Here is a 24,343-nt window from a genome sequence, read left to right on the forward strand (position 1 = left end):
GAGGTTTCTACAGACGGATATCGTTAGAAAATTGCTACTTCCACCTTTTGTTTGTGTTTTTTGTTTTTTTTCCCCTGCCTTCGCACAGCAGGCAAGCATTTAGCTCTTGAGCCTGCTGCAATTAATGCCACCGGGAGGCTGGAGCGGAACACCTCTGAACCACACCTGTGATAAGAAGTAAACTAGTCTTCATTTGAATTTCAGACAGACTGTGCTGATCCACAACCCCGGACTATAGTGGCCCACCTTGCCGGCTGGTGACTGTGGAACCATCTTGATATTTTCTTGGACAATTGTTGCACTCAGGTAATGACTGCCTTCTCCCCCCCATCCCCACCCCCCCCAATTACATAAACTTTTTCAATTCCCCACTTCCTTTTTTTTATTTTTTTTTGTGTTCATTTTTTCTTCCGATTCTCCCAATATTGACTATTTTTTATATATTGAGTTCTAATGGTTATTTTATTTTTCAATTTCCTCGCTTTTTAATTTTTTCCTTGCCCCCTATTGTCCAGATCTCTGCATACTGAGGTATTGGGCAGACCATCCCCCCTTCCCCCTTTTTTTTTTTTTGTTTTTTGTTTCGTCCCTTGGAGGCCGTTCCAGCCGTACATCATGACACATGATGCCAGGCACTCGTAGTCCTGGGGGCCTTTTACCATGGCCATCTGAGGACTATGGAACATGGGGTTTTTTGTTTTTTTTGTACATACAGTATGGACTTGGCCCCTGCTCACTATTGCCCTGATGGGGTGAGGCCTTGTGCCCGCCCCGCGGTTAACAGGTACACCCGTTTTTAGGTTCAACTCAGATGACACTGGGTTCATGTTGTTTATTCCTGAGCTGAGGTTCACCACATACACCAATCTGTTTTTTAAAAAAAAAAAAAAACATTTTTTGTTCACTTGTTTGAGGTTTACACCTATATGTCATTGTTGACATGTTCTCGAATATTCATGATTACTGTTTATGTTATGCCGAGTGGTTTCCGACGGACCACTGCACCCTCATGATGTGGTACTTGACCCGGACTAACGTTCGAGTCAACACCCGACCATCTAGTGGGATGTTAAACCCACGACCCATAGCAATCTTACTGTCAAAAAGTTATTTGTTCACAGCATTGCATGATTCTACTACCTTTTCTGACATGACACTTTACTTCTCTTTTCCTTCCCCCTCTTCACTGCTTCTACTCCTTCCTTTCTCCTTTGGGTTCGCAGGGTGTGCACTCTGGTTCCAGGTTAACGGCCACCCATTGATATCCCAATGACAATTAACTGGTTGTCCCTGAATGTGCAGGGCATGAACTCCCCCCAAAAGAGGGTGAAGGTTTTTAAATATCTGCGCAAGCAACAAGTTGACATTGCTTGTTTACAGGTGACGCATTTTTCTGAGACCTCCCATCCTAGGTACTTTGATGCTCAGTTTCCTCAGGTATTTTTGGCAAATGCTTCAACTAAGCAAAGGGGGGTTCTCGTGGCTTTTCGCAAATCAGTTCCATTTAGTTGCACTAAACAGATCGCAGACCCTGATGGAAGGTACCTACTGCTCCAAGGCACCATTTATGACACGGAGGTTACCATACTGATGTACTATGCCCTGAATGTGAACCCAGGGCCCTTCTTGACCCATGTCTGTGCCCTGCTTATGTCCCACTGCAAGGGCACCCTCCTCCTTGCGGGTGACTCTAATCTCATATTAAACCCCAAACTAGATAAGCACCCGCCCGAGAGAAACGGCCAGTCGGCAGGGGCTAAAAAGTTTACGTCCTCTTTGCGAACACATGACCTAGTTGACTTGTGGAGGGAGTGTCATCCTCAGGGCAGGGACTACACCCATTACTCTCACCCCCATCAGGTCCACTCAAGGATAGACCATATGTTTATGCGCAGACGTCACCTTCCATTAGTGGTTTCGGCCTCAATCTTGGCTGTCCCGTGGTCGGATCACGATCCAGTGCTAGTCGTCTGCCACTCTATCCTAGATAGACCCAGATTTTCTCCCTGGGTGATGAATGATTCGCTTCTTTCCCATGCAGGGGTGACAGAAGAAATTATTAGGGCTTCGGAGGACTACTATCGTGACAATTTGGGCTCGGTGAAGTCTCCGGTGGTCCTCTGGGAGGCCTATAAAGCGGTGCTACGTGGTCGGATAATTGGCCTGGCTTCGGCCCGTAAGAGCTAGGGAGACAAAACAGAAAGAGCTTGAGTCCCGATTGGTGTCACTATCTGAGACGTTTAAGCAATCTCCCACCCCGGGCAACCGTAAGTTGCTGGAACTAGCCAGATCGGAGCTCGATCTGTGCCTCACTGAGGGTGCTGAGCGTGTTCTACGCTGGTCCCGTCAGAGATGGTATATGAGAGCAAATAAGCCGAATCGTATGTTAGCCAACAGACTCCGAAGCTTTGCCCCTAAATTAAACCCAATCACCCTACGAGATGGAAACAATGTTCTATCAGGGAACCCGAAACATGTCCTGGAGGAATTTGGGTTTCGTCTTGCGAAGCTGTACACAGTGCCGGAGGGGAATGCTGCTCAGAGTACGGCGGACTTCCTTGAGAGCCTTTCGCTCCCACGGGGGCTCACGTTACCCTCATGGATAGGGATACTTAGCTCTCAGAAGTTTTACAAGCAATAAAAGAACTTAAGGTGGGAAAGCGTCCTGGGCCTGACGGGTACACTGCTCTTTATTATAGAAAGTTGGCATCAGTAGTAGCTCCCCACCTGGTAGCAATGTACAATTCAGTAAAAAACGGCTATCCCCTCACCCCAGATCTTCTGATAGCAAATGTGGTGATGATTTCTAAGCCGGACCGTGACCACTTATCTTGGGCCAATTTCAGGCCTATCTCGCTCATCAATGTACAATGAAACTCCTGACAAAAACTCGCCTAAACTCTTTTCTCCCTCGTTTGATAAAAAAATACCAGGTTGGCTTCGTGCCACAAAGACAGTCGGGCGATGCAATTCGACGTATAGTACAACTCCAACATGTAGCCCACGCTCGCTCTCTTGAATCCATGCTTCTATCCCTCGATATAGATAAGACCTTTGACTCCTTATCTTGGCCCTACCTCATGTCTATTCTACGGCACTATGTATTCGGGACCTCTTTCATGACTTGGATGTCAGCCCTATATGATTCCCCCCGAGCAAAAATGAAATATTACGGATTTGAATCCCCCATTTTTGATATTCGCAAGGGAACCCACCAGGGGTGTCCGCTGTCGCCCCTTCTTTTTGTGTTGGCATTGGAACCCCTGGCGGAAGCAATAAGAGCTCATCTGGATATCAGGGGCATTGAAATAGCAGGTTGTCCCCATAAGATTTCCTTATTTGCAGATGACATTCTTCTTTCTGTCACCTCTCCTAGAACTTCCCAACCAAACCTATACACACTGTTACAGACCTTTGCATCTCTCTCAGGACTCCAGATTAACTCAAAGTCCAGGGCACTGTCGACTAACCTCTCTATGGAGTTGCTGGGGAACTTGCAGTCAGCCTTTCCTTACCAGTGGGTCTCCTCCTTGCCTTATTTGGGAATCCGTCTCACTTCTACGTATCAGGCTTTATATCAGGCGAATTATCCACCATTGTTCCAAAGATTAACGGAAATGTTGGCTACGTGGTCCTCCTTACCTCTTTCATGGTTCGGGAGAATAACAGCCATCAGAATGGCGCATCTCCCGAAGCTACTGTACTATTTTTGGGTTCTTCCTATCCCAGTTCCTTCACATGTCCTCAATACCCATCAGCGTAGGATCCTGCAATTCATCTGGGGATCGTCTCGCCCCCGTATTAACAAATCATGTTCGCCAAAAGAAGTAATGGGGGCCTCTCGGGCCCAAATATCAGAGACTACTACGTAGCAGCTACCATTGCTCCGCTCTCCCACCTCCACGAGACTTATCAGCTCCCACTATGGGCTACTATTGATCTGCTTGAAGTTGACCCCGTCCCAATCTCTTCATTACCATGACTCCCACCTATACACCGTCCTACGATTACGGGGCCTTGTATGAATCACACGTTACGAGTTTGGGACTCGGTGAAGTACTCTGCAGGGCTGGTTTCTCCCCATATTCCATTGATGCGGCTCCTTCGTTGCCCACTTTTCCCCCTGGGCCTTGATAACCCAGCACAATTCAAGTGGTGGACCATGAATGGATTCGGGGACGTACACTCCTTGCTTACTCCCACTAGAATCTTATTTGAAGTTTTACGCTCGTCAAATGACATACCTTTACGAGAACATTTCAGGTATCTACAGATCCGTCATTTCCTCCAGAGTCTCATTAAATCTCAAGACGCCCCATACAGGTTGACACCGTTTGAGAGCATCTGTAGATCCAGGCCCCACTCTCCTGGTCTGATATCTCTGATATACTCAGCTCTGATCTCTAAGAAGAGACCTCCAGTGCGGTCCTATCATTTGCAGTGGGAGAGAGAGTTGGGGAAGAAGCTTGACCCGGAGGACTGGCAGGCAATGACCCTAGCCATATCCAACTGCTCGCTCAACGTAATAATTTTGGAAAATGAATATAAGGTCTTGTACCGGTGGTATTATACCCCTATGCGCCTGGCTCGCTTTGTCCCAACCTGTTCCCTTCTCTGCTTCAGGGAATGTGCCCAGGAGGGCACTATGGCCCATATTTGGTGGACGTGCCCGCGGGTGTGCAGACTATGGGTCAGGGTGTATGCATTACTCCGTAGTCTACTTCGAGTAAATCTTAAAAAATATCCTTTCGAGGCATTTCTTGGCATCACTGAACTACTACGCCCAGAACGACAGTTGGCGCAACATCTCTTTACTGCGACTAAGTTGACAATAGCCAGAGCATGGAGAACCTCAGCTCTGAGTTTTGAGGCAGTCAAGAACCGACAGAACGATGTTATGGTCAATGAAAAATTGTCTTTTGTTCTTTCTGACACTCATGCCAAGTTCCTACGGGTCTGGTAACCCTGGATCGCATACCATTATTCTCCTAGATTCGATGTTGCTATATTGTCACTGTAAGGACCGGTTGGGCACACCCTGTGAACCCATTCTCTTCTCTCTTTCCCCCCTCTCTTCCTTCTCTTTTTTGACCCCCACTACTCCTCCCCTGCTTTTCATTCTACAAACTCTTTTAATCAACTCTTGACCCATAGAACATCTTCTTCCTTCCTTCTTCTCGTCTTACCAATTTACTGCAGATGATTACTATGGGCTATGTATTGTACGACACGCTTCTGTTGCAATCATGTGAAATCCCGGGTTCGCCCGGACATAGGAAATGTTTGCATTACTAGACAACAGCCTGCTTGAATTTACACTATACTGTGAAACACCTGTACTGAAATCTGAATGTAAGCCTATTGTATTGGAACGTAAACTTGTAAATTAATAATAAAAACTTTTGTAAAAGAACAATGGTCTGAGCCACCTAGTGATGACAGAGCTAGATGCTGGGGCACCCTTTCAAAGCCCATTCGAAATGACATATCCCCTAAGTACCAAATTCACTTGCAATTATAGGGGAATAGACAGGGAAAATCACATGGAAAACTCCTTGCAAAAGGAATCAATGGCCAGAATGGTAAAAGCAGAGATATGACCTTTGATGGTCCCGAGAGCCAAACTCTGGTCCAGACCCAACTGCAGGAAGAATAGACAGAGATATCACCGCTCCAGGTAGGTCAAGCAATAGTAGAAAACCTTCTCATCCAGCTTGGAAGTCCAGGTGTCGGCAATGCATATCACAATCAAAAACATAGCTTATGACTAAGCACTACATTGAAGTGTGAAACGCGTTAGCTCCTGTCTGTTCCTGCTGTGGCTTGTATTTTTGTTCACAAGAATTTTTGAATAAAAGGCAAAAAAAAAAAAAAGTTTTTTTGAGTGCGGCTGTCCAGATCATCTTCCTGTTTTTGATTGCAGGAAGAATAGGATTTGTCCCATGGAGAAACTCCTGGAGTGAATGCCTCTAGGCTCATACCAAGTACACTAAGCCTTACATCTGCTCTACCGCTCTTGCCACAAAAAGACTTCTGGTTCGTCCATGATGGCTGAATATGCCATCACTGTGGTGTTGTCTGACTGAATCCGAATCGAATGGCCCTCTTACAGGATGGCCCAACACGGAAGGGATAGCCAGATATCCTGGAGCTCTATGATTATTGTAAGACAAGATGCAGTCCATGATTGAGACCTTGCTCCAACAAAGTGCCCATGACTCCTCCCCAGCACAACAGGCTGCTGTCCATTGGAAGAATCTTCCAAAAGCTGTCAAGAGGAGATTAACTGACTCCAGTCAGTCCAGCCAAATTTTTGAGCCACCAAGACAGAGAAAGCCTTGTCCTTGGTTTCAACTGAACTAGAGAGTGAAATTCGGCAAAGGAGCCAGCTTGAAGGAGCCCCAAGACTCTCATGCAGAAGCAGAGAATAGATAGCTTGTGGACTGAAGAGTTCATAACTGAGATTGGAGAATCTGAAGGAAGGAACACCCTGGCCTGAGGTCTGTCAAAGACCAAACGCAGATACTCCAGGCAATAAATTGGTTTAATCGATAATTTTTGAAGGTTAAGAATCCACTCAAATCTCTTTAATGACTGGACATTCAGAGACACATTGTCCAACAAAGCTGACCACTAACTGGTTGGTGCATAGAAAAGATAAGCACATGTGAGTAAGAATTTTTTAAGTCCACAGAAGCCAAAAAGTCTCCCTGGTGAAGATAGAAAAAGATAAGTCTAGGGGACTCCATCTAGAACTTTTTGGTCCAAATGAAAACAATTAGTGCTTTGAAGTCCAAGATGTGGGAATGTCCCCCTTGGGTTGTGGGAAAGGTGACAGTTTTGCGCATATCCCCTGAAATCATTCTGCCACAGGGAGTGGAGCAAAGATGCCTTGGTCCAAAAGGCCTGATCGGTGATCTCCTAATCAGATTTGTAACCCTGGGACACCACCTCTCGCACCCAGACATCTGGAATGCAAGCTATCAAGCATCTGCAAATATCAACAGATATGCCTCCACTCTGGAAAATGGGGAAATCCATTCTTTTACTGGGAAAAATGTGAGCTCTTGCCACCAGAAGCATCCTAGATTATATCATCAAAAGTTTGAAAAAGCACTGTCCATTGAAGGGCAAGCGGATCAAATGCTTCTTGCAAAAGAGCTCTGTAGTCCAGCACTTTTGGTAATATAGTGTATGTGTAGGTCACTTTGGCTAAAGTATTGGGATGCCTGCCTTTACACGCACATGAACTTGGCATCCCAGTCTTAGTTCGTAGGGTTCAATACTGAGTTGGCCGACCCTTTGCAGCTGTAACAGCTTCAAATCTTCTGGGAAGGCTGTCCACAAGGTTTAGCAGCGTGTCTAGGGAATGTTTGACCATACTTCCAAAAGCCCATTTGTGAGGTCAGGCGCTGATGTTGACAAGAAGGCCTGGCTCGCAGTCTCTGCCCTAATTCAGCCCAAAGGTGTTCTATCGGGCTGAGGTCAGGACTCTGTGCAGACCAGTCAAGTTTCTCCACCCCCTACTCGCTCATCCATGTCTTTATGGACCTTGCTTTGTGCACTGGTCCAAATCATTTGGTATGGGGGGGGGGTTATGGTGTGGAGTTGTTTTTCAGGGGTTGGGCTTGGACCCTCGTTCCAGTGAACTCTTAAGGCGTCAGAATACCAAGACATTTTGGCCAATTGCATGCTTCCAACTTTGTGGGAACAGTTTGGGAATGGCCACCTCCTGTTCCAACATGACTGCGCATTTGTTTCCACACCCACAGCCAAAACGCACTGCTCTTTTGCAGACGCATGGACAACTTTCATTTGTAGTGGCACCCCTATGCATTTGAAAATGCAGCGCATTTTTGGGTGCAGAAAATCACAAGCAAAAGCACAATGCACTTTCTGTGTGGCTACAATTTTAAAAAGGCACAAGGAAAAAGGGGGGGGGGGGGTGTTGTGGCTCCGGGGCTCCTCTGGAACCTAGAATGCATTAAGGCAAAAAAACCTTCAGCCTTTACAACCACTTTAACAAGAAATGGATGAACTCTATCCTCCCAGTCCAGACTATAGGCTTTAACAAGAAATTATCCACCAATGTACTCAGCAACAGCAGAACAAGATGCAGGAAGACCCATGCTGGAATACAAAAAAGCAATCCAATTTCCGAAAGGAACCCACAACTGAGAGATGTACTTTCATAGCACAGAGGATGCTTTAAAGTAGGACATAATGTAGGAAGGCCAATAATTGGAAAGCAGAGACCACCTTGGGGAGAAAAGAAGCCTTAGACCTCATAACACTGTCTCAGTACAACACTAAGAATTTATTCTGTAATAACCAATCAAGAAATTCACACACTCTCCTCATATATGTGATAGCAACAAGAAAAGCCACCTTATGGGTCCCATCATAAAAGGAAATCATCCTAAAAGCTTCCAATAGGTTAGAATGGTGGCTCCTGCAGAGCCGAGAGAACCAGGCTGAGGCTCCAAGGGGACACAGGAGATTGGGTAGGAGGAGGGATTTCCTGAATGGCCAAAAGCAAAACAAGTTCAGCACTATGGCACCAAACGTAAGCTAATAGCAACAATAAGGTTTGATACATAAATCTTGATGGTATGTATAAATATTTGCATTGCCACCAAAATAAATGTGCGTGAATGAATAAGTAACTAAATCAATCAATAAGTTAAATTGATCCAAATAAACTGAAGGAAAAAAAAATGATAATCGCAATACACAAAGGCAACCGATATTACAACCGACATGGTCACAGAACACATATAAAGTATCAAACAAGTTTATGGTGAGAAAAGTCTATTAGAGACCAAAATCATGGATAGAGAAGCGAAACATTTTCCACCATCCAATCTGCATCAAATCTGCTAGTGCATGGGCTTTCACCGAACACCCAGTGAATTTCACGCTCATCAGAAATATATGCTACAACAAGTGCAGCAAACACATCCTGCTCAATCAAGGCACAAATGACTGTCTATTTAGCTGCTAGCAACAATAAGGATTAGTATAAATCCTAACGTGTATGAATAAATAATTGTAATGCCACCAAAATAAATGTGTGTGAATGAATAGTTAACTAAATCAATCAATATGTAAAATAAATCCAAATGAATCAAAAAAAATAATAAGTTAATCAAAATGTATGAGTGCAACTATACTCTAACCAAAAGTGTCACAAGCTACATACAAAAACAAGTCCATGGTGAGGAAAGCCCAAAACCAAGTGTTCGGGATAGAAAAACATATCTTCCACCTTCCAATCCACCAGTGTGTATACTTTTGCTGAACACCCAGTGTATTGCACACTCAAAATAGTTGCCACAACAAGTGTAGCAAACAAAGCCTGATCAATTGAGGCACAAATTTTCCCTCTGTGTAGCAGCAGCCTTCAAAATGGATGCCTTGTGCGTGGGCTGTATCGATAAAGCTCACAAATAGAACCAACAGAGTATGGCCAAAGTGCAGTGGTTTAAGAATATTAGAAACATATGATAAAAACCCAATGATAAAAATGAATCAGCACGTAAAACTCACATTAAAAGCCGCTACACTAGAATAGGTGCAGCAGCATGATGTTAGCACATAGACTCTCCCCTACATGTTTCGTCCAATAGGCCTTAATTGGAAAGATGACCAGAGAGCTCGGAAATAGAGCTGCCACAGATGATGGTCTAGATCAGACTTTCATGCTCCATACAAGCACAACAGGTCTTTCAGGTGCGATGATAGACTTTGAAGGAAGTTGGCTTCCTAGCATTTAATAAGGTAGGAACAACAGAATCTGAAAAACCCTCTCCCTCAGGACTGTGACATCCAAAACTTATGTCCTTAAAGTCAGTGATGAGAAGTAGGAAGGAACACTGTCCCTTGGGAGAGAGTTTTCTGAGGATTCAAAATGGCCCATGGAGTGTCTGCCAGTAGCCCGAGTACCACATTCTCTTGGGCCAGGTCAGTGCAAGAGGATCACTAAAATGCCTAGCCATCTTGATCCTGAGAAGTAGAAGATGATAAAGTTTGAGAGGCACGAAAGCATAGATCAGGCTAAACTGTTCTTTAATTCAAGCACTTTGTTGGAAATGCACTGCACAGTCTGGCCCTAGGGGGTAAAATGCACAGAGTGGACAAATAACAGTCTATTTGTATCATGCTGCCAGAAGGTTCCAATGATCTGTAGTGAAACTAGGCATATTGCACAGCCCCAAAGGAGGTAAACATGAGATCCAAAAGCTTCTTCCAGGCCCGGAGGACCCAGACTTGAGATCGAAAAAGCAGGAAAGTCCAGGCCAGGGCCATCTGTAGAGTCAGGTCTAGATACTCCAGTCCAATGAGTGCTCCAAGCCCACGCAGGCACAAGAGCAATAAGTATGTGCACTATAGAGCAACCAGGGGAGCAAGTCCAGACATAAAAGCACTTCACAGGTGCAACCAAGGGAACCAATGGTGCCAGTTTGACAAAGAAAGGCTGTTGATCTTGTCTCCGTCACAAGAACCAGTAATTGATCGTCCCTGCAATCCTTATTAGAAAACAGGCACCCTGAGATGTAAACAGCTAGAGGGAATTTCCCCCATTGACGATGGGAGTAAACTAGCCCCCCCCCACAAGGGTCTTCGGGGACAGGGCTATGCACCAGGTAGATCATGGCCCTGGACCTGTAAAGCACCTTGCAGCTACCTTACGCATTACACTGCATGCCATGGGGAGTGATGTCCATGGCATAATCCAGTGCATGGCAGCAACATTACAGGCCAGCCCTATGTCTTCTCACCGATGGGATTGAAGTACCGTACCCCCTCATATCTTGAATCAGCTTGGAATAAACCTCCAGACAGGGAAAAAAAAATAAAAAAAATAAAAAATAAAACAATATAAGCAGATGAGCTTCTCCTAGAAGAAAAAAAAAAAAAAGGGAGGTCCATCAACTAAAAAGTAGCAAAAAAACTGAGGCTAGCTGGGAATAGGAGGGGTTAAAAGGGGACGTTCCAGCAGCTTTTTATACAACTTACTTATATGTACCGTATTTTTCGGACTATAAGGCGCACGTAAAAGCCTAAATTTTCTCATAAAATCGACCGTGCGCCTTATAATCCGGTGCGCCTTATATATGACCTTCGTGGAAAAAGCCACCCGGTCTCTTACCGTAAACTGACGTACCGTAAACCTCTCTTAGGTTGTTCTACTGCGTGACTGATAGCGATGAGTTTGAAATCCGCTTCGTAAGCATGTCTCTTAACAGGAGCCATTTTTGGGGCAGCGGGTATACCGTAGAAAATGAACGAATGAATGCGCACACCTCCTGACTAAGATGGCCGTAATGCCCAATCCAAGCAGTGCAGCTTCGTGAGCATTACGGCCATCTTAGTCAGGAGGTGTGCGCATTCATTCGTTCATTTTCTACGGTATACCCGCTGCCCCAAAAATGGCTCCTGTTAAGAGACATGCTTACGAAGCGGATTTCAAACTGAAGGCTATCAGTCATGCAGTAGAGCATGGAAATAGAGTAGCTGCGAGAGAATTCAACATTAATGAATCAATGGTACGAAAGTGGAGGAAGCAAGAAGATGCCCTGCGCCAGGTAAAGAAGACCAAACTGAGTTTCCGAGGAAACAAAGCAAGATGGCCACGGTTGGAGGACAAAATTGAACAGTGGGTTATTGAACAGAGAACCGCAGGTAGAAGTGTCTCTACTGTCTCTATTCGACTCAAAGCAACAGCGATCGCACGCGACATGGAGATCAACGACTTTCGAGGAGGTCCCTCTTGGTGCTTCCGTTTCATGAAAAGGCGGAATCTCTCTATCCGCACAAGAACCACTATGTCACAGCAACTGCCAAAGGATTACGAAGAAAAGATGGCCATTTTCCATACCTACTGCAAGAACAAGATCAATGAACAGAAAATCCGACCAGAGCACATCACCAACATGGACGAGGTCCCCCTTACCTTTGATATCCCTGTAAACCGTACTGTCGAGAGAACAGGGACCAGTACGGTATCTATACGCACTACAGGAAACGAAAAGTCATCCTTCACTGTAGTTCTCGGTTGCCAGGCTAATGGCCAGAAACTACCACCCATGGTAATTTTCAAGAGGAAGACTCTGCCAAAAGAAAAGTTTCCGGTTGGCATCATCATCAAGGCTAACCCGAAGGGCTGGATGGACGAGGAGAAGATGAGTGAGTGGCTGAGAGAGGTTTACGTCAAGAGACCGGGCGGCTTTTTCCACGAATCTCCATCCCTATTGGTCTGTGACTCCATGCGCGCCCATCTGACAGATACTGTCAAAGCCCAAGTGAAGAAAACTAATTCGGTGCTTGCCATCATTCCAGGTGGATTAACCAAAGAACTGCAGCCACTAGATATAGGTGTCAACAGGTCGTTTAAAGTTAAACTGCGAGCTGCGTGGGAGCATTGGATGACAGAAGGCGAACACACATTCACCAACACAGGGAGGCAACGCCGGGCGAGTTACGCCACTATCTGCCAGTGGATCGTGGATGCCTGGGCGAAGGTATCAGTCACCAGTGTAATCCGAGCTTTCAAGAAGTCCGGAATTATCACTGAACAGCTAAGTACCGGTACCGATGACAGCAACGAGCCTGACTCGGATACTGATGAGAATGATGAGAGGGATACGGGCGTGCTTGATGCCGAAATCGCCCAATTGTTAAACTCAGACACTGAAGATGAAGAATTTGATGGATTTGCGGGAGAAGAATAAAGTGAAAAAGTGAGTGTCTGGTTTTGTACGGTATTCACCGGTAACTGAACAGTGTTAATAGTTATTGAAGAATAAAGTGAAAAAATAATTGTCTGGTTTTGTATTTAATTGAACAGTGTTAAGAGTTATTGTTATAGACCATTTTATGGTTATTGCTAAAGAGTTGAATAAAATTTGACTTACAGTACCGCATCCGAGTTGTGTTTCATTAAATGCGCCTTATAATCCAGTGCGCCTTATAGTCCGATGCGCCTTATATATGGAAATATCCATTATATTAGCCGGTCGTTGCTAGTGCGCCTTATAATCCGGTGCGCCTTATCGTCCGAAAAATACGGTAATCATTTAAATAAGTCTGTGTCTTGTACTGTACGATCAGCAAAAACAATTTAGGTATACCCAACATTTTGTGGTAATGGCTGTTTGTGTGTACATGCAGTAGAGTCCAAGCACCTACTGGTTGCATTGTAGTTTTACCACTACATGAGACTGGCTGCTGGGAGTCTGTTCAGTCCAATCCTGCTGCAAGTTCCTTGCATCAGTTTTGTGCCAGTGTGCTCATTCTCATCTGATCTGCACCTTTGGTACCTGCCCTGACCTGCTATTCCCTCTCCCGTTCTACACTCTATGCTTTGCCCTACTTTACCTTACCCTTTCCCTTAAGATTATTTGTACATAGTTACTTAGCTTGTATGTTGTAGTTATTTATTGCTCAACTTGCACACTCCATCCAATGCATGAGCAGCCATAGGTGCAGCCAGATGCTGAATACAATACCTGCAGGGGAGTTCATCCATGCTGGTTAGCGGACAGTCTGACTGTATGGGCTAGCTTAGCTCACATATCTGGTTCCAGCAGATTTCACATAACCCCTTAGGTTTCTTTTTTATGGTACTATGGCGACATTTTTTACAGGCCTCCACCAGTAATTATATCAAAGATTAGTTACTCTCAGATAAACTTACCCCAATCTTTCAAACGTCCACTCAGAGGCACATTTCTTAGCTTCACATGTACTTGGCAAGAGTTAACAACAACATTATCATTTGGGTTTAGATTCCTTGTACTGACAATCCCTGGAGCACAGTAACCTCTCATTAACAGATAGTTGGTATGAGATGCCTGACGAGCTTTAACTTCTATTTTCCGTTTATGTGACACATTTTCTTCCACTTCTTCCTCATCAAAATCCTCATCATCAAGACCATCTCTTCCAAGGCTGCAGGTCAGACCAAAAAGAATTGGGACAAACAGTACAGAGGAAGATGAATATATGATTGTAAACCCTAATCCAGAGGCCTACACCAGTGGCATAATACTTAATTTTATAGGCAACTAGTGCTGCAGGTGAAACCTGAAATCATAGTGCCCAAATCCAGGTAAACCTAGATATGCAGTTTCAGAAATAGCTCTCACACATTAAACAATACACACACCCCTTCCTCAGCATTTACTGATAGAAGTGGAACTTCAGGCACAAAAACATATTTAAAAATATCCCTGAACATACAGGAATCCAGGTTGGGTGCGCCAAATGTCTTTGCAAAGCCAGATACTGCCTTGTAAATGTGCTGGTGACATTACTTTCCTGTACACAGCCTGGGTTGAGAGCAGAGCTGTGGGTGGGCACAGAGGCCACGTGTAGAAGTTGTCTTATGCTAGATTACTGCCCAGATCTGGAAGGAGAAAGAGGGGGGATGGGGAAAGAGGGGGAGGATGGGGAAAGAGGGGGAGGATGGGGAAAGAGGGGGAAGGAGGGGATGGGAATGGAAGGGAAGGAGAGGATGGGAATGGAAGGGAAGGTGGGGATGGGAATAGAAGGGAAGGTGGGGATGGGAATGGAAGGGAAGGTGGGGATGGGAATGGAAGGGAAGGAGGGGATGGGAATGGAAGGGAAGGTGGGGATGGGAATGGAAGGGAAGGAGGGGATGGGAAGGGACGGGAAGGGAAGGAGGGGATGGGAAGGGAAGGAGGGGATGGGAAGGCAAGGGAAGGAGGGGATGGGAAGGGAAGGGAAGGAGGGAGTGGGAAGGGAAGGGGAAGGAGGGGGAGGTGGGGAGGGTCCCCATCAAACAGTCTTTTCTGCAGTTCAGCCCACAGACTCAAAGCTATTATCTATTAAAAGCAATGGCACTTCAGTGCCAGGAAGAAGATTTTCAGCATGAGGAATAATTACAGGTAAATTATATCACTAAATCCGTAGAGAAAAACATGTTAGCTAAAGTTCAGCTTCAATTAATAAGTAATAAAATGTAGATACAGTGTGGAGTAAAACCATGGTGCATCTCTAATGTATTTAGGATACTTATAGACCTATAGGGTTCCATGCATACCTCTGCATCCTGATTGTGTATATTAGATTTGCATTTTTTTCTCTTATTGGTGGGAATGCTTCAGCAGTCCCACTATTGTTATTCATTTTTATTTATTAGGGTATTAGTGAGACATGTTGCTGTCATCAATTTCAAAATGACCTTATTTTTTCCTTTAAAATAGTACATTTTCTCAGTGTAAACACTGATATGTTTTCAAATATGAATAAAATATTGTTTTTTGTGATTTGCAAATCATTGCATTCATTCTTATGTAGCTTTTACACAGCATCCCAACTCTTAGAATTGGGGTTGTGTGTATATATATGTGTATATATATATATATATATATATATATATATATATATATATATATATATATATATATATATATATATATATATATATATCACACACATACATATATACATACACACACACACGTACATTTGTTTTATTATTATTATATAGTGTATATAATATATATATACACACACACACGTACATTTGTTTTATTATTATTACTATATAGTGTATATAATATATATATATATATATATATATATATATATATATATATATATACACATACACATACACACACACACACACACACATATACACACACGTACATACATATACACACAGATATAAGATATATATATATATATATATATATATATATATATATATATATATATATATATTTTACACCGTTATTTTTCTTGTTTTAAACCTGAAATCACTCACCTCTTTATAACTTCATTATCAACCAGGGTACTGTCAACAACTACAATTTGGTCTGGAATTTTCACATTCACAGACATAAATCCCAGCATCAGGAGAGAGAGAATGGTTGCACACTGGCCGCCTTGCCCATCCAGAGGATATAGCAACATGTCTGTAGAATTTTCATTAGTCTGCTCCCCAAATGAAAACACATCAGGTTCATCAGTATTTCCATATGTCTTCAGCTTTTCCAAAAACTCAAATGATTCTGTACATATTGTTGATGGAAATCGCCAGATAAAAAGCCTACAGAAACAACAGTCATGTACATCAAACAATGCCCAAATTAATCAGTAGTATCCATGTATGGTGTGTGGCCATGTTACCTGTAGTAAGTCTGCGATAGCTGAAAAGACATTGGCAAAAATGGCAGAGCACGGTTCTTCTTTGGCCCTAACAGGTGGTTTACTCTACGCCGATTTACCAGTCTTTTCTTTTGGAATTCCAAGAAAGCCTTCACAAGAATGTCATCATGATATTGTCTATACATACGATATGTCTACAAAAATATCAAAAGCACAAAATAAAAATCACATACAGAATGTAAAGGCAGCCCTCAGCATACATAACAATTTTAATACAGGTTGTTTTAAGTGTGTGTGTGTGTTGCATGTGTGTATTATAAAAAAAATGAATGACAATGAAATTAGCAGCAGCAGTAGAAAGCAACTCTTAAATTAGGACAGAAAGGAATCTAGACACTTTCCAAGTTTCAACCAGAACAGCACTGAACTCTTTCTGATACAGATAAAAACCGAATTGTCTCTTAATATTACACTTGTCTCCAGTGGCAGCCCGTCTATAGAGGGCACACAGGCACCGCCTCCCCATCAATGCGTCTGGCTCCCTGATCTACATATCACAGCGCCATTCTAGATTCTAATGGGGGGGGGGGGGTATAGAAGCACCTGATTAGAGCCAGAGGATCTAATCAGAGCATTATGGCTGAAGCTCACCCAGTGGTATGACACCAACGAATATTTGCTACTTTCACACTAAATCTCCTCCCCCTCCAATCAGGAAGCAGGTCTGAAGCCTGTTTCCCATTAGCCAAAAAGTCAGGCGATACTATTGGACGCCTAGCGCCAGGAGGAGCAGAGAGGAGACACACGGCAGAGCTGCTCCAGGAGACGACACTGGAGCTGCTTTCCCTGAGCCCACCACGTTTAAGGACACCGGACTGGGCCGACCGTGCTGGAAGATGGCCGCGCTCTGAATCAGCTCTGCCTCTCGGCTGCCCAGCACACTCCATAAGGACCCGGCTGCGGCTCTCATAACACCCCCAGACTTCCCCACACGTCCTGGTGGCATCGAGACACCTGCTCGCCTTACTCCAGAGCCCGCCAACGTGAAAAAACAAAAAAAACACATCAAACGCCACTGCTTGTCTCTGAACTAAGACTCGATTCCTCATCTTCCAAAACCTTATGATCGTTACTACTGCCTTAAGACAAAAATGCAGTAATGTGCCCCTCCTGAAATGTTCTCTTCACCCAACAAGCCCTACAGCATAGTTCAGCATATTTTACACTTTCTAAGGTAAACCTCTTTGGTTGGCAGTTTTAACAGGCTGAATGGTTTTACAACTGACTTTTACAACAACTCTCCTAGAATTGCTTTCCTTCCTTTTCTCAGCCCAGAAACAAATGCCTGAAGCTTGAAACATATGCAAAAACACTTGTGCAAAACATTTGTTAAATGCTTAAAAAAAAAATTCTGGAATACTCTACTTCCTTGAGTCCTGTCACACTTGTGCTTTTCAATAACACCTGTTCAAATCACAAAATTCGCAGCAACTTTGAAAAGGTGTCTGCACTACTTTGGTGTGACTTTGATCCACAGAACGTGAAGTCGAATCAAAGTCACGCTGGAAATAGAGAAAGCACAACCAGGAATTCAATTACACAAATTAAGACACAGAGATGAAATGGTTAATACATCGCAGAAAATCGCACAGGTATTTAAAGAATACTATGAGAAGCTATATCAGTTGGAAAAGAAACCTACTTTGGCAGAGGATATAAAAAAAGGAGAGATAGCTAGAGAATATATTGAAAGGACAGAAATGCCAAAAATAACAGAGGAAATGGCCAGAGAAATAGATGTACCAATCACTCTAGAGGAAGTTGCAAAAGCATTAAAAATATTAAAACTAGGTAAATCACCAGGTCCAGATGGATTTACTTTGTCATATTATAGAATGTTCGCGGAGAAATTGGCTCCAAGATTCATGGAAGCCTATAACTCAATAGGGGAAGGGAAGCAAATTCCAACAGAAACGTTACTGGCGCATATAACAGTAATAGCAAAAGAAGGAAAGGATCCCTCTCAGTGTCCCATCTACCGACCTAGTTCGTTGTTGAATGTGGACCTTAAATTGTTCACAAAGATATTAGCTACGAGATTGATAAATTTGATACCGGAATTAATACACCCTGATCAAGTGGGATTCGTCCCAGGGAGAGAAGGAAGAGAAAATACGCAACGAGTGGTGAACACAATTTACCTGGTACAAAAACTGCCAAAAAGTCAACGGTGATAGTATCTGCGGATGCAGAAAAAGCATTTGATCGGGTAGATTGGATATTCTTAAAAGCTGTATTACAACATATAAGTCTGGGGGAGGGGATGCCGAGATGGATCCTTAACTTATATTCAAAACCAAGTGCTAGGGTGAAAGTGAATGATAGATTATCAGAGCCATTCTCCATTTTAAATGGAACACGCCAGGGATGTCCCCTCTCACCCCTGATATTCATTTTGACAATAGAACCTTTTTTAAGGAAAATACGTGCCAATGTGGATATCAGGGGTGTAAAAATAAAAAATGAAGATCAAAAGTTGGCAGCTTATGCAGATGATCTGATTTTTTTTGTAACGTCCCCAATTACATCTCTCCCGTCTTTATTAATGGAGCTACGAGAATATGGGAAAATATCTAACTTTAGAATAAATAATGGAAAATCAGAAGCAATGGGGGTAGAAATAGATTAGTCTCCGCAATATCCAAACAATTTGATTTTAGATGGACAAATTCATTTATAAGTTATTTAGGAACAAAAATGTCAAAAAATCTAAATAAATTGTTCGAACTTAACTATATCCCACTGGTAAGACAGATCAAAAGTGATCTTCAAAAATGGGACAAAGATTTTTACATGGTTTGGGAGAACCAATATTATTAAGATGAATGTGATGCCTAGATGTCGATACCTAATACAAACTATACCGATTAAGATCCCTCCAAGCTTTTTTAAGGATCTTAGATCAAGATTTATGAAGTTCATCTGGGCTGGGAAACCAGCAAGAGTACGTCGAGATATCTTAGTACTCCCCAAAGGAAAAGGAGGGATAGGACTCAATAAAATACCAGGAAGCTTCACACTTAGCCAGAGTAGTGGAATGGTGCAGGCTTAAAAACGAAAAACCGTGGATACAGACAGAACAAGCAGCGATAGATATCCCATTGGAAGGATTGGTGTGGATTCCAGATACAGAAATACCAGCAGGAATGAGAAAACATCCAATAATAGGGGAGACACTATGAATAACTAAAAGGGTATTTAGAAAACCATCTATTTCAAGAATTCCCAGCCCGCTCCTTCCCATCCTGGGTACCCCGGCATTTCTAGCGGGAATAACGGATCCAAAATTCAAAACAATACGAGACAGAGGCTTGAGCAGAATTTGTCATTTCTCGGTAGGCAATCGGTTAATGACAAAAAAAGATATTGAAAAAGGAATGATATTAGGGTTAGATCCCTTCAGAATGAGGCAATTAGAAGCCTTTATTAGATCTAAATCAAAAACATATGTAGAAATAAGGGCATTGACTGAGTTTGAAGAGATCTGTTTGAAAGGAGATGAACTGAGACATTTGATGTCTTATTTTTATAGTATGTTAATAGAACAGGAGACACCACAAGAATTGCCTTTTCTGCAGGCTTGGGAAAGAGACTTAGGGACTATGTTTTCCCCAGAACAAAAGGATAAGATGTTGCTGTTTAATCAAAAGGCCTCGATGGCAAGCAGATATCAAGAAGGGGGATACAAGATCCTTACTAGGTGGTATAGAACACCAAAAGTGTTACATCAAATTTACCCCCAGATATCAGAGACATGTTGGAGATGTCGTGGAGCAGAGGGAACATTATTACATATTTTTTGGGAATGTCCAAAAATTAGAGTGTTCTGGGAGATGGTAGCTGATACTATTGTAAGGATTACAGGAATTGACCTGGGAGATAAACCTTTTTTGTTGCTGGATATTCCAATGGCAATAGAAAGATTCAAAAATTCTTTGCGGACACACTTACTGATAGCAGCAAGGGCATGTATTCCGGTTCTGTGGAAAAAAAGCAACCCTCCAGCTAGAGCACAGTGGTTTCAGAGAATTGCAGAAATCCAACAAATGGAAAATTTAACAATGACAATGAGAGATCAAGATGAGAAATATCAGAAGATTTGGGCTCCATATCTAAATTATAGATAAAGTATGATGTAAAACATTTGAAATATGGTAGAGCTGGCGGGTCGTGGGGGGTGAAGGGGGGGATTATTATGAAAAATCGTTTTGTTTTGTTTTTTTGTGTTTTTTTTATTTCTTGGGAGGGAATGGGGAGGGATGGGGGAGGATGACGTGGATGGATTGAAATATTATAAAATATAGCTGTTAAAGAAGTTGTAGATATATAACGAAATGTAATGAAATCTATGGAAAGAAAAGAGGAAAAAATAAAGAATTTATAAAAAAAAGTCACACTGGAAATTGTACAACTTTAAAAATTTACTGTGAAAGGAGCTTTAAACGGAGATACTGGCTACAAAGTTTTAATGTTGCAGTCACTGAGCCACTAGGGAACTGAGGAAATGCTTCCTCCTAAAGACAAAATTTCAGTCTAAACAAAGCACTTGAGTAGAATTCAAAAATGTTTTTTACAGGATTGAGTTAAAAAAAATTATATTGCTTCTGTACAGCAATGAGCCGAATGTACCTGGGTTATATTCAATTACATATTTTCTGAAAAGCAGAGCTGCTGGAGAAAAAATTAATGGCAGTTTCAGTTTTTTTTTTTTTTTAGGTCACACGAGATTTGAGCAGCTGTTTATCTGAGATATATCTGATCTGTGGGACCAGAGTATTACTATTACCTTTACATTCAGCTTCAGGGCACAGGATATATTATATATATATAAATATAAATATATTTATTTTATTTTTTTTTCTTTTGCATGAAGCCTCCCTTAGCTTCCATATCAGACCTGAAGAGTCCGATATAAAATTTAGTCGGGAGCATACGCAGTTTTTTTTTTGGAAGGGTCAGTCACCATGCCTGACCCTTTGTTTACATTCACCTGTCAACCAGAACCCCCAGCTGAGAGATGAATGTTATTGGTTGCTAGGAAACCAGCAGCCCCTGGCTCCCCAACAACCAGCATTTATTTTGCAGAAATAATAATGCTACTAAATCCTTCACTTTTCACTGCAGCCGGAGGTCCGGCTTGGCCAAACACCCAATTTAGATTGGCCATTGGCCAACACAGATTCAGAATTCAGACTAGGTTTGGTTGAACCCCAAGCTCATCCCTCTTGCGCTATATTGTGACACGGTAGAAACGTATTTTAACAAAATGTGCTAAAAAAGTTCCACTTAAAAAATAATAATATGACATCTGCTCATTTTCCCCAGAGGCAGGGTACACACCAATAAAATCCTGACATCTTTTGAAACCCATAACCCAAGTCAACTCCAACAATTTTGTTCTGTAAAAACATTTCACTTACTTGCAAAGATCGACAGGATTTCATCTGCATATCGGAAAGTGCCAGTGTACTCAATATGAGGTTCTGCAGCACCAGAACTTGGATGTCTTCAACACTGCACATGTATAGAAGGGTTTTAAAATATGGAACAAGTAAACAAACTGGTTAGGAACTGCTATAAACTGATAAAACTCAAAGAAGAATATAAAATCAGCCAATTATTATGAAATGTACAGAAAAAATTATGTTCAAAAGGGGGACTTTCACAGATAAAGTAAAACTCTGGGCAGATAAATGCACAACTGGAATACATACTGTATATGCTTACTGTGTTACCTGCCAAAGGATTTGAAATTCTGTAAATCCAGTCTTGTGATTTACACTCCCAAATAAGCAATTCATCTTCCTAGTTAGGCAATTCAGCTCCCTATGTCATCTCGTACCTCCAGGCTCCTCAAGTAGACATTAAATCAGCATCACTACCTTAGTTCAGTGATATTACCCAGGAACCATTAATTGTAAAAGTAATGTTAAATAAAGAATACCACAAAAATGACTGATCAAAATTTGAAAATCTTTGGTACATAGTTTGTCAGGCTGAAAAAACACACAAGTCCCCCTAGTTCAACCCCCAAAAAAATAATAAAATCCCATATACACAATCCTCCACTCACAGTTGATCCAGAGGGTGGTGAAAAAACCCTAGCAAAGCATGCTCCAATTTGCTATACAGCAGGGGAAAAAAATACTTCCTGATAGGTAACGGCAAATGTATATTTTAACCATGTATTAAGCTAATTTCCTTGTGCACCACATTAACATGTTTTTATATACTATGAAGTGTTCCTGCAAAGCCTTGTAAACTAAAAGCATGCTGTTTGCCCCTTTTTGCTGGCCATATAACTGAAGTTAGAAAAAATAAAGGCTGATAATACTATAACTGAAGCTGTTCTTACAGAAGAGTGCAGCTAACCTCTTTACAATGCGGCCACATCTATATTCGTGCCCTGAAAAAATTTACCAGGTTCCTGGAAAAAGATCTCTGTGCATATCTGTCTTCTGCTTCACTCTCAATTGTTGCCAAAAGGGTAACATCACTTTCGTGGGGGAAAAAAAATGCAAATAAAGAAAAAATATAGCGTATACAATTGCGCCAAGTCATTTATTGTAACCTTATTTATTGACCTTTCCTTTTTAATTTGCAGCTCTAAAATTTTATGTGAAATGCAATATGGTTACCTGGAGGTATTCTGTACACCCCCCCCCCCCCCCCACCCCGATGTGTAATTTCCTGCTTGTGTGATTGGCTCAGTGATTTTCCCAGAAGTCTGCACTAAGATACAAGCCAGATTTCAGGCATCCCCTGCAACAAAAATGTCATTTTTGGTGAGATACCGCCAATAGGAAATCACATCTAAAGAGATGCAGGCCCTGCAACCCACAAGGATGACTGGTGGGAGGGAAGCTTAAATCATTCATATATACTTTTTTTTAATTTCCACCTGGCGGTTCTTCCTGTACTATACACTGTGGATGTTCAAATCTCTAGCTTTGGCTATTGTTTTTTGACTGACGGACCTGCCGACAATTTTTTGCCCGACTTTTGATTTTTTTTTTTTTTTTTTAGTCAAGAAAATTGGATTGAAGTGCCTTGGATGTCGGGTGGGAGCATAACGTCAGGGTCACCTACTGATAACATTTCAGCCAAAATTCAGCTTTAGGGAAGAGCACACCTCTCAGTGCAGTGAGCTTAAAAATGTGCTGAGCTCCCAGAAACCCTGTCACCATAGCCGCGCACTCCATTGTTGGCGCCCATGGGGAGGAGCCGCGCGCCCCATCGTCGCCGTCTGTCCACGGGGAGGAGCCGCGCGCCCCATCGTCGCCGTCTGTCCACGGGGAGGAGCCGCGCGCCCCATCGTCGCCGTCTGTCCACGGGGAGGAGCCGCGCGCCCCATCGTCGCCGTCTGTCCACGGGGAGGAGCCGCGCGCCCCATCGTCGCCGTCTGTCCACGGGGAGGAGCCGCGCGCCCCATCGTCGCCGTTTGTCCACGGGGAGGAACCACGCACCCATCGTCGCCGTCTGTCCACGGGGAGGAACTGCGCTCCCCATCGTCGCTGTTTGACCATGGGGAGGAACAACAACCCATCGTTGGTGCCCCCGGAAGAGATAGTACCCCATCATTGATGTCCGCGGGAGAAATCGTACCTCATTGTTGGCATCGGTGGGAGGAATAGTGTCCATCATTGGTGTCGTTGAGAGAAATGGTGCCCATCATTGGTGTCAGTGGGAGGAATAGTACCCCATTGTTGGGGTCGATGAGAGGACTAATGCCCATCATTGGTGTCCGTGGGAGAAACAGTGGCCATCGTTTGTGTCAGGAGGAGGAATAGTGTCTCAAGGGCCATACAAAGGCAAGGGAAGGGCCGCATTTTGCCCCTAAGCCACAGTTTGGAGACCACTGATCTAGAGAAGTGGTTCTCAGTCTCAGTCCTCAAGTACCCCCCCCCCCCCCCCCCCGGCGATGTTTGCAGGTTTTCCTTTATTTTGCACAGGTGCTTTAAATCAGAGTCAATGGCTTGGTATTTGGACAGCTATTTTATCTAAGAGAAATTCCTAAAACATGGCCTGTTGGGGATACTTGACGACTGAGGTTTAGAACCACTGATCTAGAGGATGCTTCTTCCTCCTTACACCAGGCCTTCGCCATTACAGATAAATTTAGCTCATATTCTGATATTAAAAT

General features: G+C 43.0%; 1 protein-coding gene across 2 annotated transcripts in view; it reads right to left on the bottom strand.

The window, feature by feature from the left end:
- Nucleotides 1-24,343, bottom strand: part of GTF3C1 (general transcription factor IIIC subunit 1) — a 377,991-nt gene that overhangs the window by 70,059 nt on the left and 283,589 nt on the right. For both annotated transcript variants that reach the window (XM_077448810.1, XM_077448811.1), the window contains exons 29-32: nucleotides 21,621-21,714; nucleotides 16,162-16,334; nucleotides 15,797-16,081; nucleotides 13,700-13,953 (exon numbers count right to left, since the gene is read on the bottom strand). In XM_077448810.1, the coding sequence (XP_077304936.1) occupies nucleotides 13,700-13,953; nucleotides 15,797-16,081; nucleotides 16,162-16,334; nucleotides 21,621-21,714 (806 nt within the window). The remainder of the gene's footprint in view (nucleotides 1-13,699; nucleotides 13,954-15,796; nucleotides 16,082-16,161; nucleotides 16,335-21,620; nucleotides 21,715-24,343) is intronic.

This window comes from Lithobates pipiens, unplaced genomic scaffold, assembly GCF_037356315.1.
Source record: "Lithobates pipiens isolate NorthernLeopardFrog02 unplaced genomic scaffold, aLitPip1_a1.2 Scaffold_22, whole genome shotgun sequence".
Lineage (NCBI taxonomy): Eukaryota > Metazoa > Chordata > Amphibia > Anura > Ranidae > Lithobates > Lithobates pipiens.